Genomic DNA, 17,366 nt, shown 5'->3' with positions numbered 1-17,366 from the left:
AGATCATTTTTCTCCACACAGCATTTTGTCCATCTGTGATACGCCCAACCATTTCAGTGGTACTGCAAATACATCTGCAGTATTTTTGCAGATGTCAGAGGGAAAAGGAATGGTGAGAGTACAGTCCTCTGTGGTGCTCCCGTGCTTTGCACAACCTGGTGAGACATTCAACGTTTAAAGCACTTTGAATTTCCTTTGGTATGACTGGTGCTGTACTAATTTGCTTTGTCTAATTTGCCTCTCTGACCTCGTCTGATGTTATATTAACACAATAGTGGTGAAATTAGGGTTTCCTGCAGTTTGAACCATCTGTTTTAAGACACTTTGATCTTTTTAGCATTGAAAATAAATCTTTGTGACTACGTTTCTTCATAGTTGCTGATTTGCTTCATTCTGATGCCTCCCCTAACAGAAAAGAGTCTACAGAGCCTTGCAAATGCATTCCTTTTTTTTTTTACTTTAATTACAATCAGATATTTCAATGTGATTTATTGTTATTTTTGTACACATAAAGTAGCTTGTAACTGTAAAGTGGAGAGAAAATATACATGATTTTTCAAATTGATTTTCAACAAAACATCTGAAAAGGATGGCATGAATTTGAAATTACCCAACCTGAGTCAATACCTTTGATTGTTTGGATGTCGGGAGTGAGAGACCTGCAGTGTTGAAATCGTTTTCCCACGTTGTTTTTGTCAGTTTATTCATGGCTTCTTCTCGTTCGAGTCGAGCTAATTTGTCAGTGAACGTAACACACCTGGTTGGGGCTCATAGACAGCGGTATTTACAGAAGCTTGAAACAGCTAGCTTAGAAACTGACCCGTCCTCCTCCCTCCTGACGTGTTGATAAAATTACCCACTTTGTCTGAATTCATACAACATGATTTATGTCACTGCGTCATAAACCGGAGCAGCATTAAAAACATACAGAAGAGGAGACGCTAACCATTTTTTTTCCGTACATGCTAGGCTACATGATGGTGGGGTACTGTTTCCATGGTTACTGGTGGTTAGACGCCAGTGATATTCATTATGGCTAACGGTTGCTATGCATCGCTGCCGTATCTTTCCTTGTTAAATGTTATACAATAAAATATCAAGTTTGGTTTTCCTCCATGTCTGTTTGTGCAGCCGACCGCGCAGCACCTTGTGACCATTTTTACTGCGACATCAACTAAATAAACGCGATATTGTGCGTTTTTTGACTGGCTTCCTATGAGCGCACAGGTTGTTTCGACGTCCGTCATGGTGGAGCGGGTGGCGTTTCTAAGAGAGTGACGTCACGGGCAAAGGGTCAGTACCACTGCAGGTCTTCTGGGTTGTGTCTCGACCAGTTTTCCACACTGAGAGGAAGAAATTTTCAGAACAGTTCAAACTCAGGTTGGATCGGGCACTTCTGCACAATTTCATGTCTTTCCATAAATTCTCAGTTGGATCTAATCCTGGACTTTGACTGGGCCATTTTAAATGGTTTTATCTGAACGACGACAGGTGTTTGCTGGCATTGTCCTGCAAGATGTTGAATCTCCACCTCACTCTCAAGTTGTCTAAATCCTTTGCTTCAATTATGTTTTTTTTTTGGTGCTCTTTCACAATGTTAGTCTTGTACAGTATTAATAGTTTTTCTGTCAACAGATTCTTCCACCTAAACTGTAAATCTCTGCAGCACCTCTTTCGTTAACATGTACCATCGTCTCTGATAATGCTGTCCTGCCATGTTTTGGTAGGTTTGCAGATTTACCACATTCTTTCCATTGTCAGATGATTAATTGCCTGTATTTACACAAGGATTAAATAACACTGGTAAACTATTCATTAATTATGTGTCAATTTTAGGGATATCAGATTCAATAAAAAAAACACACCTTGTAAGAAATCTTGAAGTCCAAGTATTCTTTTTTTTTCTACCTTACAATTATGTACCTTTTGCGTTGGGTTTATAGAATCTGACTCAAGCATTTCTGCAATCCATGGTTGTAATGTCTCAAAATGTGAAAAAAAAATCAGTGTCTCTGAATACTTCTTTTACATAACTGAATGTAGCATCCATGATATAGCTTTTATCTGCTTCGTCAACAGATTGCAGCTCTATGATGTATGCCATCTACCATAAATCCAGGAATATGGGCTTTATGAAATAGCACTTTGTTTACCTTAAAAAGTAAGTAATCACTATAGGGTCAGAAGAAGGCGAGATAAACATCTCACCACCATTCCTTTAAATATTGCATATTTTGAGCTCACTTTGTTGTTGATCTGTTATCAGTTAACAATGAACTCAATTAACAATCTTCTCAGTCTGTTATTTAATTATTTTGCAAATCATTCCAAAGCGTTTTCGATGCGTTCCTGCATGAAAGCTTAGTATGATTGTAGTATTACTTTTTTAAGCGTTTTTCCTCAATGCTTCATCTAACTATGCATATATTATATAGTAAAATATATGTGATAAACCATGGAGCTCCAAAAATGTATCTAAATTCAGCATTATGCAGAATCAACCTTCTCAACAGTTTGTTGTTTTTTTTCTTTGAGACACTTAACATGCAGTCTGTTGCTAAACTAACTAAAACATTTCTTCCTCATGTTAACAACATTGCGTGAAACAGTTCTCAGCACTGGCGCTGAACTTTCTCTTTTTTTGCCTCGTGTCTAGCTTTGGCCACTCTGCTGCCATCCAGACATGGCACTGATACACCCACCATAAAGATTAGGGGAAGATTTAGCTCTTGTGCCAGCCTCGCTCCCTGTGCCATGCCATCCCTCGGCACAGCGGGGGGTCCCGCTTGGCATGGCAAGGTGAACTAGCCTCTGATTGATGGGCAAGGTTTCAGCTTGCTACTGTGCTCCCTGAGGCTCGTGCCTCCTTTTCCTTTCTCCCACTGCTGTCTTGGCAGCACCGTCCAAATCCTCCTTCATACCAGGCAGCCAGCTAAAGCTCCTGGTGGGCACATCAATTACAGAGTGGCACCTCCCCTCTTTTCTCGTGTCTATCTGTGGGTCTGTCTACTGTCTGAGACGAAGCCAATCTGGTCCCTCTCCATCTTCTCTGCCTTCTAAAGCTGTCTCTTGTGACTGTTGTTTTAAACTCCTGTTCATAAATACAGCTTCACACGTGCACAAACGCACATGTATTCATGCACACACTTTCTGCTCCCTCTCACAAGCAGGTCATAATGGTAGGTGGGAAAATCCTCCCCAGAGAGCACTCATTGCCACAGGCTCAGCTGTACAATAGGCTCAGGTGTGTGTGTGTGTGTGTGCAGTATGTGCTTGTGTGTGCAAGGCATGACTGCCTTAGTTTATTTCATTGGACTGTTTAATTAGTCTGCATTTAGTTTTTTTGTTTGTTTGATTTAATGGTAAAAAAAAAAAAAAAATACAATCATCGGCCATCATGAAGATATTTTAGGATGTCATATTTAGTTCAACTTGACTTAAAATTTGGTTGCTCTTGGTGAAACATGAATATTTACTTGCAGCACTGCGCCATCTACAGTATTCATGAAGAAACTGTCTTTAAACAGAGCTTCTTTTTCCCAATAGATTGATAATATAATATAATATAATATAATATAATATAATATAATATAATTATATGTGTAATAAGAAAATAAAGTAAAAAGTGAATACAATAATCTGTCTTTTTTAAATGAATGTATTGTATTATTAAAAGCCAATATGTAAAATTGGAAATCACTACTTTTGAAAATAATGTACAATTATTTCAGTTTTTAATCAGTTATTTCATGCTTTCTTTGATGAAGTGCATATCTATCTATCTATCTATCTATCTATCTATCTATCTATCTATCTATCTATCTATCTATCTATCCAATTTTAATTAGCTGATGAGTGACGACCCAATAAACTGAAAAAAAATATTTGAATGTGTTATTTGCATGGATTAAAATGACTATGACACATGATTATTATACTTTTAGAGGTATTTACGCACTCGTTTGAATTGTAATTACAGCATACATTACTTTTATCAGTTAAATGTTTATATTTTGTTGTGTTTTATTCGAATTGTGGCTCCTTTGGATCTCTGTACTTATATATATATACAGTCAAAGTAATTGATTACACGTGTTTCTTCTTCTTTTTTTAAAAAAAAAAAAAGGTTTCAAAATTATGTACAAGTGTACATGAAGCTGAGGAATACGTCTAAGTAAAAGCGTGTGCATGTTCCTGAAAGAAAGTGCGATGTCTGCACTACGGAAGCCGGAGAGGGGAGAGTGGGGAACTCGAAGCGGGCTTCCAGAAGGGAAACAATGGCGGCTGGGCCTGGTGTTTCTATGCAGAGCGGCAGTCCTGCCAGAGAACTTTCTATTTCGGTTCAGCAAGGATCAAGTCAGACTTTCGGAGAACGACTAAAAACAGAAGATGTGACAGGTGCGCACCACTGTTACTTTTATTTTTTATTCTAGTTTTAAAGAAAGTAACAGCGCTAGTTGAAGCTGCTAAAGCTAGCTATCGCTATCAGTTAGTCTATTCGACTGTAAATGCTGCTAACTTCTTTCCTGCTGTGTCTTCCAAATATTAAAGATATATTTTACAGTGTAAGAAATCATAAAAAATAAGATTAGTCAGTCTATTTTGTTGTTAATTATTATTTAAGTTAAAGGCTAACAAGCTAAGAAAACTTTGTCTAAACACCATGATTAACACAAAGATACGAAAGATAAACATTTGTTCTACGAAACCATGTTGTTTGCGATTATTTGTAGTGTTTGTGCATCTATAAGAAATCAGTAATAACTTTTAATAAATGTCATAAAAATGTTATGACACAATGAGTGATATAGCTGAGAGTCGCACGTATTATTTGAATTGTTGAATGTAATGTGATCAAATTTATTCGTTTGCCTTGTTTTTTATTCATTTAATCTAATACAACCTTATTCTAATAATGTATTTTCTTAAATAATGTTCTGATCCTCTAGTTATCACAGAAGATGGAAAATAAACTCAAGTGTTGTCATTGTTTGAGGCGATGAATGCCTGTAGAAAACGTGTTTTGTTCAACAAAACTGAACTTTAACATTAACTTATTTGAGCATAGATTGCATATTTAATAAAAGAGATTACTAAAGAAAAAAACTGGAATATATAATTTGCATAGGTTGCAGATATGTAATATGTAACTCCTAGCCAGCTATTTTAAATTAAATAATTATATCACCCTTCTATGAAGTTCTTTAGTCAAGTCAGCTTTTTTATAGAGTGCATTTTAGTTGAACCTTTGAATTACTAATTGGTAACTAAGATTGTCTATAAGGGGCCAGAATCCCTCCAGTGATGTGTCTCAATCTATTCTGTAGTTTTCTGACAAACTACAGAAATGTTGTGATGCTACATTAGGCAGCAAAAGTTGTTTTGTTTTTTTCTTCTAAGATGTAAATTGTATTTTATAGGGGATCAAACACTTTTTTTCAGTCAGTGTGACATGCAAATGAATTTTCAACGTGTTTCTGCCGTCTGTCTGCATTGAAATGACACTGTCAACATTCAAAATACAGTATGTAAATAATTGTGCTGCCGTATGTGACTAAAATGCTTCTTTTTTCAGCCAGTATTTAATGTGTCTTTTGTTATTAAAAAAAAAACAAAAAACTTTCTCTGTTGTTTTTAGAAACAGAGAAGCAGAGTCGCATGGCTGCTCTGCTGGAGAGGCTCCATGCTAAACACAATGCTTCGCGGCCGTGGGAGGGCACCATCAATGTTGTGCGTCAGGCAATGGTGCGACGGAGGCAGCTTTCACTAAACTATCTGAAAATATACAAAAAAATGTGAAATTTCTAACAGTTTCTAACCAGTTGATATGAACTTTCTAGTGACTTGCTTCAAGCTCCTGTTGTGTAATTTGTTTTATCAAAACAATGTTTGTCATTTTACCATTTCTTTAGGCAGGTGAAAATAGATCCTAGTGGCAGAACTGAGTTAAATATTTTTTTGTCTGACAATCAAAGGGTGTAAGCTATTTGGGAATTTTTTCACATTGTCTGTGAATTCATGTTGTTTGAAAAACTTAGCAAACACATTTAGAAAACTTTAAAGATCAATGTTGCCTCACTGCAATGCCAATGCTTTACTTATTGAGCTTATAACCGAGACACATCTATCACAATGTATTTATTGCATATTCATTAAGGTCAATAACACCACAGACATTAACTGTAATAATATACCACTGTAGTAAATATATGATACTGCAATTCAGTAGAAATCAAATCTGAACAACAGCTTTTAACTATAAAATCTATTTTTTCAGATTTGGCATGTTGATCTTTTTCTAACCCCTTTGTATCTCAGGAGAAACGTGGTGTGATGAATGAAGCAGGCCATCAGCTCCTGCTCAACTGTTTGGAGACACTGCAGAGAGCTCTGAAAGGTGAGGATGTTCACCCACAGGAAGTTTTTATTTCAAATTATTACATTTCCATTTAGAGGTAGGTTTAGCAATAAAAAAAACCAATGAAATTGCTTAGCTTAAGAAAATAGATGCACCAGTCAGAGCTTTCTGATAACAGTTTTTTGAGTGCGATTTTAGACAATTTTATTTATTTTCTGCTCCATATCGAATTATATCAATTAGTCCCTCTAGTTTCTTGAGAATTATCATGGAAATTCCCACAAAATCAACAGATCTCTGCACTTTTTTGTGCTAATAATTGGTAGTTTATTGCAGATTTTTCTCAAAAATTGTCAGAAGCTTTCTTATTTGTACATAACAGCTGCCTCAGCCTTAATTGATGTCAGATTATAGTTCATGATCTATAAAGTGAGTAATAAAAAGTCACATTTACTGTCATAAATAAGCGCAAATATTTCCAAATTAGTGCCACAAACACTTTGATTTTTATTCCAAAAAGTCACAAAAAAATCACAAAATCCTGGAGGGACTCTAAAGATGTTCAATAATATTATTTAATTTCAAGGATTCGTTGATATTTTAACAGTTTGTGAACAGATTTTATAAATACATTCTAGCACAGCTGGCCCTTTAAGAGCATTCATGATCTTGATTTGGCCCAAAACGATAATGAGTTTGACACCCCTGTTAAAGATCATTCACTGTTTGAAAAAGGACTGATTTTTAGTTTTTGACTGGCTGATCGCAGATCAGAGTAAAACGAACATATTCCAACCTTTTTCACATCATTGTTACTTCACTAATGACTTCACTGTCTTTTCCCAGCTTTTTATCTATTTCACGGTCATTTTTAAAATTTTCTGATCCCCTTTTTTCCAGTCTCATCTCTCCCCTCCATGACAGATCGTCTTGAGTCTATTGCTCGACAAAACATGTGAGTGTCTTACACTTTTGTTTCATGTTTTACTTTATTCTTGCTTTGTTTCTGGTTCAATTATTTGTTACCTGTCTCTCTAGGTTGGGCTCTCACCTCAGCCCAACAAAAACAGAGTGCTACATCACGTCAGATATGTTTTATGTGGAAGTGCAGCTGGACACTGGAGGCCAGCTAGTGGACGTCAAGGTTGCTCATCAGGGAGAAAACCCTACGGTTGGTATATTTGACTTTATAAAGGAATTCTGGTGCAATAATGTATAAGAACATAGAAGTTAGACTTTTTTATAACGCCTTATATGTAAAAACTAATATTGCTTTTATCTTGATTTATTTATTTCAGAGTTGTTCTGAACTTATTCAACATCTAAGGTTGGTACAAGTAACAAGTTCACACATTTGATACTTCAATATAGGGAGTAATGCAGTTGAACTAATGCTTTTGGGGTAATGACAGCCATTACATCTTTTTTTTTTAGTGAGAAGAACTTTGAAGCTTTTTCTAAACATCTCAAGGGACTGGTTGATTTATACCGACTTCCTGGTGACAAGTAAGTTCCTTTGCAGAATATGAAATGGTATTTAAAGCAGAATTAAGTGTTTTAAATCAATACCAAAACCCCTGGATTAAATCAAAATCTTCCATATGATTTGTTCTTGCTGACTTGGGGTTTTGCTGCAAACTCTACACACTCAATATAAAGTTTTGTTTTGAGATCAAACTAAACACTAAGGAAAGTTGTCTTCTTTTACTCCACAGTCTATAAAAGTATGGAAATAAAATACATTTGTAGGTCTGGAAAAGTGTGGAAAAGTATTTATATTTTCATCCAAATCTTTTCCTTTTCGATGTCTGTTTTTGTATTCCTTGATTTTGCATTGACATACTAAACTGTGTTAAACCCTTTGTTAGCAGTTAGCTAACGTAGAAGGTATAGATCATTTCTACATTAATTTGGAGATTTCCAGAAGGTTGTCAACATTTTGACCTTTTCTGCTTTCTTTGACTTTATAATTAAACACCTGCTGGAAATAGCTATTTAATATCTAATGTGGCATGATCAAAAAGAAATACTTTGTTTCATTGTATTCTGTTTTTCTAGAAACACATTTAATCCTATTACTTTGATTAACTTTGTGTTTCAGTAAACTGAAAACAAAGATGTACATTGCACTGCAGTCTCTGGAGCTCGATCTCACCAAGATGATGACCATGTTTAGGTAAGTTAACAGAAAATCTCTTTGTCACTTTAAATATTTCTCTCTATATTTTTGATTTCACGGCTCAGTAATGGCCAGAAGATTGTAACATTATAGTGGATGGTGAAGCAGATTTCGGCATTCCTCATCAGATTTAAAAAATGATTGTGACCTAAGAGATTTCTTAGTGTTGACTGCTATAATACCACGTCATGTTTAGTGAGTTGGTTGCATTTTGTGAACTATATGATTAGATAGTCGTCTGGGTAAGTGATCAGTAGGAAAACACTGTTTGATCGTGTGTTTGGATAATTCTTGCTTTTTTACTGTCTTCATAGGTTGGCAACAAATGCGAATACAGTTGAAACTATTCTCCATGGGAGTGTTGGCTGGTTGACTCCCAGGAGTGGTGGAAATCTGGTCTCTCTCCAGTGCTACATGTCCCCTTATGACATATTTGAGGTGGAAACTGGCTCCCAGCTCAGCTTAACAGATAACAATGGCAAGTCCAGCTATGAACAGTGTTACTCTTAGTTCCTACACTGTTTTAGAAAGTGTGAAATAGGCTTTTATCGTCTTTTAGGTGTGGATGAGTGATTTACGTTAAAATTAAATGTTTTAGTTTTGATTTGCTTCATGATGCCAACATTTTACCTACTGGTATTTTGTTTTTTGATGCTATATGCACACTGGGGCAACATGATATTAAGAATGAATGTGGCAATAATGATATGATTTGTGACAAATAAGTAACTAAAAAGCATTACTGTCTTCCTGCTTAGGCAAATCTATCAATGAGGATTTCCAATTTAAAAGTGTGGCACTTCTGAACACTCATTCAAAAATAAAAAGGGGCAACTTAACTGACTTTTTGGTCTGTAGACAACATTAAATTCAGATTAAACTGAATTTTAATGTGATAAATAGTTTCATAAATAGTGTCTAAAATACCAAACAAAATACTAAAACTGCTATTTTTTATTTTTTACAAATAATAATGGTACCAGAATTCACAAAATTGGCTTTAAAAAATCCACCTTTTATCTCTTTCGTCCGTTCCTTATTTATAAAGGCCAAATAGATTTTGAAATAGAGTTGACCTAAGTTAGTCCAGACATCACAGGTGGAAAAAAAACCCTAATGTTAAACAATAAAATCTGAACCCAATTTAAGCTAATTAGTTATTTGTGGACAAGTTTAAGAATAGTAATGCTTTATGGTTAAATATCCTAAACGTTTTAAAACTGTATAAAAAAAGAGTTTGGTCTGTGGAAGAACGACATCGTGTAATACAAATAAAATGTGTAGGAGCCCTGAATAGGTTGATTGTTGGTGAAATATCCTGGTAAACCTTTCACTTATCTCTGTTTGCTTTTTATAGTTCCATGTTCCCTGGGTGTCAGTGTCTCTGTGACAATCGAGGGAACTTCAACTGTGTACAAGCTGCCAATTGCACCACTCATCACCGGATCCCACCCTGTGGATAACAAAGGGTAAGTGAGCGTTTCTTATTCTGGCTGATATGCATAAACACACCTTTTTTGGATGTAAAAACATTCAATCTGAGAGAAATTGGCATCATATATTTACTTTCTGTTCTATGTTAAGCACACCATCCTTTTCCACTGTGAGCAACTCCAACAGCGTGGATCTGCCAGCCTGTTTTTTCCTCAAGATGAACCGCCCCATGCCGTTCTCGCTCTCCTTTATTCAGAAGCTTGGCAATGCTACTTGTGAGTTTACCTTCATAAATACATTCATTTGGTTGTAATGAATTTGTTTCCTTTAAGGATTTAGGCCTAAACCTTTCCTCTTCCCCTGCCCCCAGCTATCCCAGTGTTTGAGACGCCACCTCCCCTCTCACTTCTGTACCAGCTAATTGTCCAGAGTCAACTCCAGCTTCTAGAAGAGGGCAGCGCTATACCAGCCACCTTAAACAACATGCACTTTTATTCTGTAAGCTGATTTGTGCTTCCTATTTCTATTATTTGTTTATTTTAATAACTTCTTGTCAAAGTTTCTTCTCCTTCTCCTCAATTGCCCTGTCTTTGTACACATTTACATAATATTCATTGAACACAGTGAATATGTTTGACATTGTTAAACCCATAGGTATAAAATGTTAGTTTTTTTTTATACTTTCCCAGATCTTACCAGACCAGCATCACTGTTATTTCCTAAATGGTGATGCACCGGTGCAAGATGGCCACTCATTACAAGGAGCAATGGTGTCCAAGATCCCTTTCCGCCACCCAGCACAGGTTCCTCTCTTGCTGGATATCATTCGCCACCAGGCAGCATACAACACCTTGATTGGCAGCTGTGTCAAACGAACATCTGTCAAAGAAGGTAAGTAACAATGAGATGCCTACTTGTAACGAACCAACAAGCTTCCTTCCTTCTTTTTTTTGTTCACCTAAAGCAGCATCTTTTTTTGTTTCGTTTTCTCAGACAGTGCAGGTCTTCTGCAGTTTGAAGTCTGTCCTCTCACCGACTCAAGTTTCAGCGTCTCTTTCCAGCATCCAGTCAATGAATCTTTAGTCTGCGGTGAGCAGCCGCTTTTGCATTTTCAGCATTTTTTTGTAGCATAAAATTCTAATCACATTTCATTTAAATCCATGTATATTAATTTCTACGATACATGTCAGTTGAAGAATCAGCAGTTAACACAGTTATGTAATATCTTTGCTCACTTTAGGGTTGGAAAATCTAGGGTTTATTCAGTTTCTGCGAGACAAATCCAAATACTGTCGCCTGTTTCAAGTTCTTTTTTCTTTCTCACCTCTTTTTTCTAGTTGTGATGGAGGTGATTGACTCCAGACAGGTCTCCTGCCATCTGTATAAAGGACCATCAGATGCTTTGATCTGCACTGATGAATTCATTACTAAGGTGGTCACAAGGTGGGTTTTTCTCCTAATTAATGCATTAATATTGAAAAGTGTGTTTAGTAGTAATTGTTTCCTCACCACTGTAGATGCATGTCCATTCCTGTTACCATGCGGGCCATTCGGAGGAAAGCTGAGACCATCCAGGCTGACACTCCGGCTCTCTCATTAATAGCGCAGACAGTGGAAACCATGGTGAAGAATAACCCTCCTCCCTCTGGTAGTCCTCCATATAAAACGGTGGGAGGAGACGGGACTAACCCAATGGGACTACCTGGGCTTACTGGTAGCAATACACCTACTGGTGGAGGACCACCCGGAGGACCTAATTTTGCAGGTCCAATCACTACTCTCTTTGGAATGCCCCGTGCAGAAAGGCAAGCTCAAGGAGAGTGCCTTACGCCAGGGGGGGTGACCAGCCAACAGCCCCTGCCGCAACAACAGCAAGTCCATTCAGATGACTACAGTAAAGTCACACAGAATCCCATCCTGACCAGTTTGTTGCAAATAACTGGAAATGTTGGTTCCAGTCCCAGCTCCCAGAATGCTCCACAGCCGCATCAAACTCCGCCACCAACCTCATCCCCTGCCAGCAACACAAAGAGTCACCCTATGCTGATGAACCTGTTAAAAGACAATCCCACACAAGATTTTGCCGCACTGTATAGCTCGAGTCCCTTAGAGCGGCAGAACTCTTCATCTGGCTCTCCACGAACAGACAGCATGGGTGGTGCCTGTCCCAGTGGGAACACCAAGGGGAAGAAGAAGCGTCCTCGGGGTCCTGAAAAGGGTGGAGTGTTGCCTGGAGTGGGTGCAAGTGGTGGCCTAGGCATGAAACCGCAACCAGGATCCTCAATGCCGCAGCACCTCCAGCACCACTCCGTTTCTCATGAAGATGATTTCCACCGCAAGCTTCTCTCGATGGATGTTGATGCTTCTCAGAATTCGATATTTGACGTGAACCTTGCAGGCGATAGCCTGGACGCACACCACAGCATAACACCAACACTTAGCCAGTGTGGAACGCCACCACCCGGCTCCGGCATGGCTTACTCACAGTCTCATGTCCAGTCTCAGCAGCAGCAGTCTGGTTCTGTACCGCCTCGCATTGTCCGCCTTCCCAGTTCTGACAGCATTGGGCCTGATATCACAGAAATCCTACAGGAGTTACCAGAGCAAACAGGTAAAGGTAGCGGTGGCAGCCATGGGCAACCGGAGGATGGAGGTCCTTTGGGCACCCCCATCCGTGACTCCTCCAGCTCTGGCCAGGGTAGTGCAGTGTTCGACTCAGCGGACATTTTCAATACCAACAGCAATGAAAACCCATTTACAGACGCAGCCGACCTGATTGCAGAGGCGGCTGCAACTGCTGCCACTCCCAACAGTGACTCCTCCTCCACTAACTTCTTTCCTGATGCATCCGACTTCAACCCTGACTTGTTGACCTCAGGACATGGCTTTTCGCAAACTTACTTTGATGACAGCTCCCCAAGTGCTGATGGAGATATGGACTTGGTCAAGGGATTTGGGGGAAGTAGCCAGCAGAACACTCCTTCAGGAACTCCACAGAACCCTCAACATGGACAGAGTACTCCAGAGCCCTCACTGAAGGACCCATTTGATATGGGGATAGTCTTTGGAGGTAACAGTGGTGGTGGTAAACCACTTCTGGGGCAAGCTCCTGACTTAATAGACACACACAGCGGAGGATCTCAGAGCCCCCTGATGATGGGACTTGGTGGTGCATGTTCGGATTTTAAAACTACAGAACCAAAAGTCAAACCGGGACTCATACGGCCAAAGGATGAGAATGGGGGAAATGGAGGTAGCGGTTCTGGGATGGGAAGCAGCTCAGCAGAGGGAAAACAGATCAAGCGCAGCAGGACGCCATCCAGTGAAGGAAAGTCTAAAGATAAGAACCCCAAACGCAAAAAGCTTGATCCTGATGGAAAGTCTCCTTCTCACAGCTCAGGGGGGCGACCCTACACGCCCCCTAGTGGTGGTTCGGGCTCTGGAGGAAGCATAAGCGGCGGAGGCTCCAAATCTCCCGGTAGTTCTGGGCGCTCGCAAACTCCCCCAGGAGGTGCCACGCCCCCAATTCCCAAAATCACCATTCAGATCCCAAAGGGTACCATAACTGGGGGGAAAACGTCCTCCCATAGCGGATACACCTCCAGCAGCTCTGCAACTAGCAGCACAGGAGGTTTAGGGGGGACAAGCAGCAGCAGCAAAAGCCACCATTCACACTCCTCTTCCTCTGGGAAGATCAAGTCCAAAGAAGGGTCTATGACGCAAAGCAGCAGCTCCAAGCCAGGGGGTTCAGGAGGTGGAGGGGGGCAGTCGCAAATGAAGGGATCCTCTCAAGGTGTGGGTGTTGGTAAACCAGGATCATCCCCAATCACTAAACACGGTCTGTCTGGGCCTGGGGGTGCTGGAGGTGGAATGGGAAGTGGCAGTAAAATTAAGCCTCAGGGAGGTAAACCTCCAGGTTCACTTATGAATCCCAACATAAAGCCGAACATCTCGCCTTCCCATTCCCGCTCCAGTAGCTCTGGTGATAAACTCTCCTCTCCAATGAAAATACAGCAATCCCAAGTTCCAGGAACTCCTCCATCTTCCAAAGCTAAGTCTCCGATTGGATCAGGAAGTGGTAGCTCAGGAGGATCTAAGTCTTCTTCTGGTGGAAGTTCCCAAAAACCAGGTGGTGGAGGTTCTTCTAGTTCTACATCTTCCTCCTCTACCTCATCATCCGGTTCCATGAGCTTCTCCGGATCTCAGTTGCAGTATGGCAGCGGTGGAAGTGGAGGGGGAGGAGGAGGCAATGGAAGCGAAGGAAATGGTGGAGGTGCGGGTCAGAACAATTCAAATAACCCCAACGCCAAAGGGAAGTCTCCCAGTAGAAACAAGAAGCCTTCTCTAACAGCAGTCATAGACAAACTGAAGAGTGTGGGCAGCGGAGGAGTTGGGGAAGATGGCTGTGAGGTGGGGACTCCAGTGGGAGGTCCTGGATTGACATCTACTCCTTGTGGGCCCGGAAATGTTCCCAGCGGTCCTCCGAATTTAGGTTCTTCTAAGCATTCCTCATCCTCTCAAAGCGGAGATTATAAGCGGGAAAAGTCTGACAAAGACGGAAAAGCAAAAGTGATGGTGACAGGTGGTGGCAGTGGAGATAAAAAAATGATGGACCCAAAAAGTAGTGGGTCAGGTGGAACCACCCTGGCCAAAATTATCATTAGCAAACCAGATGGTGGCTCGCCAAGCATCAAGGCCAAAGTGACTCTTCAGAAACCCGGGGAAGGTTCTGGAGAGTCAATGCGTCAACAAATCTCCGGGCTCAAAGCATCCCCTCTCTTTAGTGGCTCCACTCCGAAGCACGACCGATCGTCACCAAGCCACAGTCGCTCTCCAGGGTACACCCCTCTAAACCAAGACAGCGAGAGCGAATCGGGCAGCAGCTCGGTGGCTGAGAAGTCCCACCAGAACAGCCCCAGCTCAGATGACGACCAAACAGTGAGGCCCCTTCCGCCCCAGGACTACATGAGCTCCATCCCCCTTAGCTCGGGCGAGAAACACAAGAAGCACAAGAAAGAGAAGAAGAAACTAAAGGATAAGGAGCGCGAGAGAGACAGGGACCGGGAAAGGGACAGGGAGAAGGAGAAAAAGAAGTCCTCCATGTCTATGGGATCGTCTTCACATTCAACAAAAGCAGACAGTTGGTCGCGGTCTCCCATTTCAGCATCAGATTCATCACTCTCCATACTTGGTTCGGACCGTCCATCACGGTCCAGCCCGATGTATATGAGAAACGAAGATGATGACCTTATGGACTCAGCACTCACAGGAGACTTTTAAATCTGCTCTTTAAAGCTACAGTATAAAATTCTTATAAAACATAATTTTTCAACATATTTGTTAAAACTGCCACTATGTCCTGACAGTATGGCATTAGATAGATAATCTATGGAAAAAAAATCAAGCTCCTCCATCTCTTCCCTAAGCTACTAGAGCGATCTGAAAAAATACATCTCTCCCAGTCAAAAATAAGTCAGTCAGCCTTGTGTATGTGCTGCTCAATGTGCTAATGGCAGAGAAATAACTTACTGTTCCAGGAATACCGTTTATCCTCCGTCATTGGTGGCCCTGCTAACTAGCCTTAGCGTTCAAGACAGGGAGGCGCTGTAGCGCAACAGAGTTCGGCGTGTACAGAGGCATGATTGGTAGCGCAAAGACTCTCTTTCTGGCTCTGGTTGGTTGTTTCTACTTAGAACTGGGATCACTGGGAGAATGCAGGACTTGATTTTTTTCACAGATTTTCTCTTTTACAACAAAGTGATAGTTTTAATAAATATGTAAAAGAAAAACATATTTTTATAAAAGTTATACGCTGTAGCTTTAAAAAAAAAAACGTTTTACGTACAAACTTAACTTTTATTTATTCAGCTAAAGCCACAAAAACTGAACATGTCCCGCTAAAGCTGTGTTTACTGTACTAGTAGCATTGTGTTGTATCACGAATCGGATGCCAGTTTTTACAGCGGTGGACAATGGAGTGGTAGCTACCTTTAGCTTCACTACAGAAATGGTTTTAACGGTGTGCTTTTTAAAGAAATGGACGTTGTTTCAGAACATTTTGTCTGTGAGAACATGCCTCGTTGCATGTTCGTTTGACATTGTTACCATGTTGTTTGCTGTCCAAAAAAGATCTGATGTAAATGTGTTAGAGCAAGAATAAAAGTTTTTGCTTTTTAATTTTTAGGTGAAGATGATTGTTGTTAGATTATTAATTTTTAACCGTTCTGTGTATTAGTATAAGAACAGAAGAAGGTTGCAGAATATGATTGAGAATTTTTTAAAGTTGGAAATAAATATTTAATTTCTTACAAACTCTCCTGTATTGAACAGACTTGATTACTAATGCAGCATCTTGTAAAACTAATATGATTTTTTTTATCATTTGTTTAGGATTTCACGTGGTGGACCGACAAAGTAGAGCATAGAGTAGTTAATTTGAAGCAAAACAATATTTTGGTGCTCCCCATTGTGGCTACAGCTTGAGGAACCCAAAGTGAAGATTAATTAATTACATTTTAACTATGTGACACTAGATGGCAGTAGAGTACCAGGCCGTTGAGGTGCATGGTGAGTTTAAACAGGTCGCGTCTTGCAGAAGGTAATTTTACTAGATTAAATTGATTTCCACGTTTGAAATAAAATTTAAATAAGCTATGAAAAATTATGACGTAACATATTTAAGTATGAGAAAGATATATCTGGTTGTACTCCAGAAAATCAAAAGTTAAATCTTATTAAATCATCAAGATAGTTCAGATTAAAAACCGAAACTGCACAGGAAGTTTAATCTTAGTATGGATGTCTTAAACTCTACAGGACACATTTTTTCAACGATATAAGGTAAAAAGATATTTTGTGCTTTGATCGTGAAGGTTGCTGAAGTGACTCCCTAGAGACCGCTCTAACGTGTGTGTTACAAAAATCAGCAAAATTGACTGCGTAGAGTCAAACAAGGAGAATAGAAAAAGCAGAACTCTTATGCTAAAGACTAAAGACATTATGGCTCATTATGTTTAACCCCTGCTGCTCTGTATTTACAACTGCAGATTCAGACCATTAAAAGCAAAGAAAAGTCACCTTGTCAATGGATGGGACTGGAAAATGCCTGTTAAGTCCAAAGGAAAATACTTTCTCAGATAAACTGATCAGTTCTTGCATATTTGAGGCAAAATATGTCAAAACTGGAAAATTGTGTAACATTAATAACATGCCGTTTAAAGGAGTAGGATAGGAGACGTGGCCAACTTGAACTCACAAATCCAATCTATATTAGACACCTTTACAATACATAATAGACGGTAAAATACATTGATCTTATGATCAAATTTAGAGCAGTTTGAGTATTTTTGTTTTGGTTTTCACTCGAAACCCTTTCAAATAAGTTCAGCCATTTTC

The 17,366-nt window shown here is 39.6% G+C and overlaps 1 protein-coding gene across 1 annotated transcript; it reads left to right on the top strand.

The window, feature by feature from the left end:
* The first annotated feature begins 4,229 nt into the window (after nt 1-4,229).
* On the top strand, nt 4,230-16,284 carry med1 (mediator complex subunit 1). The gene is made up of 16 exons (XM_028029795.1): nt 4,230-4,398; nt 5,639-5,745; nt 6,319-6,397; nt 7,259-7,313; nt 7,397-7,529; nt 7,657-7,685; nt 7,793-7,864; nt 8,460-8,534; nt 8,852-9,015; nt 9,895-10,006; nt 10,122-10,246; nt 10,342-10,469; nt 10,661-10,862; nt 10,965-11,060; nt 11,309-11,414; nt 11,489-16,284. The coding sequence occupies exons 1-16, from the start codon at nt 4,278-4,280 to the stop codon at nt 15,249-15,251; spliced, it is 5,367 nt and encodes a 1,788-aa protein (XP_027885596.1). The 5' UTR covers nt 4,230-4,277; the 3' UTR covers nt 15,252-16,284.
* Nucleotides 16,285-17,366: the final 1,082 nt, after the last annotated feature.

This window comes from Xiphophorus couchianus, chromosome 10 (assembly GCF_001444195.1).
Source record: "Xiphophorus couchianus chromosome 10, X_couchianus-1.0, whole genome shotgun sequence".
NCBI classification, from domain to species: Eukaryota; Metazoa; Chordata; class Actinopteri; order Cyprinodontiformes; family Poeciliidae; genus Xiphophorus; species Xiphophorus couchianus.
Note: the sequence above shows the minus strand (reverse complement) of the source record. Positions and strands in the feature narration are given on the sequence as shown.

Coding starts and splice junctions, on each gene's coding strand:
- med1 (XM_028029795.1), top strand. CDS start 4,278: ATGGCGGCTGGGCCTGGTGTTTCTATGCAGAGCGGCAGTCCTGCCAGA. Junction 7,865..8,459: donor TACCGACTTCCTGGTGACAA/GTAAGTTCCTTT, acceptor TTTGTGTTTCAG/TAAACTGAAAACAAAGATGT. Junction 11,061..11,308: donor CAATGAATCTTTAGTCTGCG/GTGAGCAGCCGC, acceptor TCTTTTTTCTAG/TTGTGATGGAGGTGATTGAC.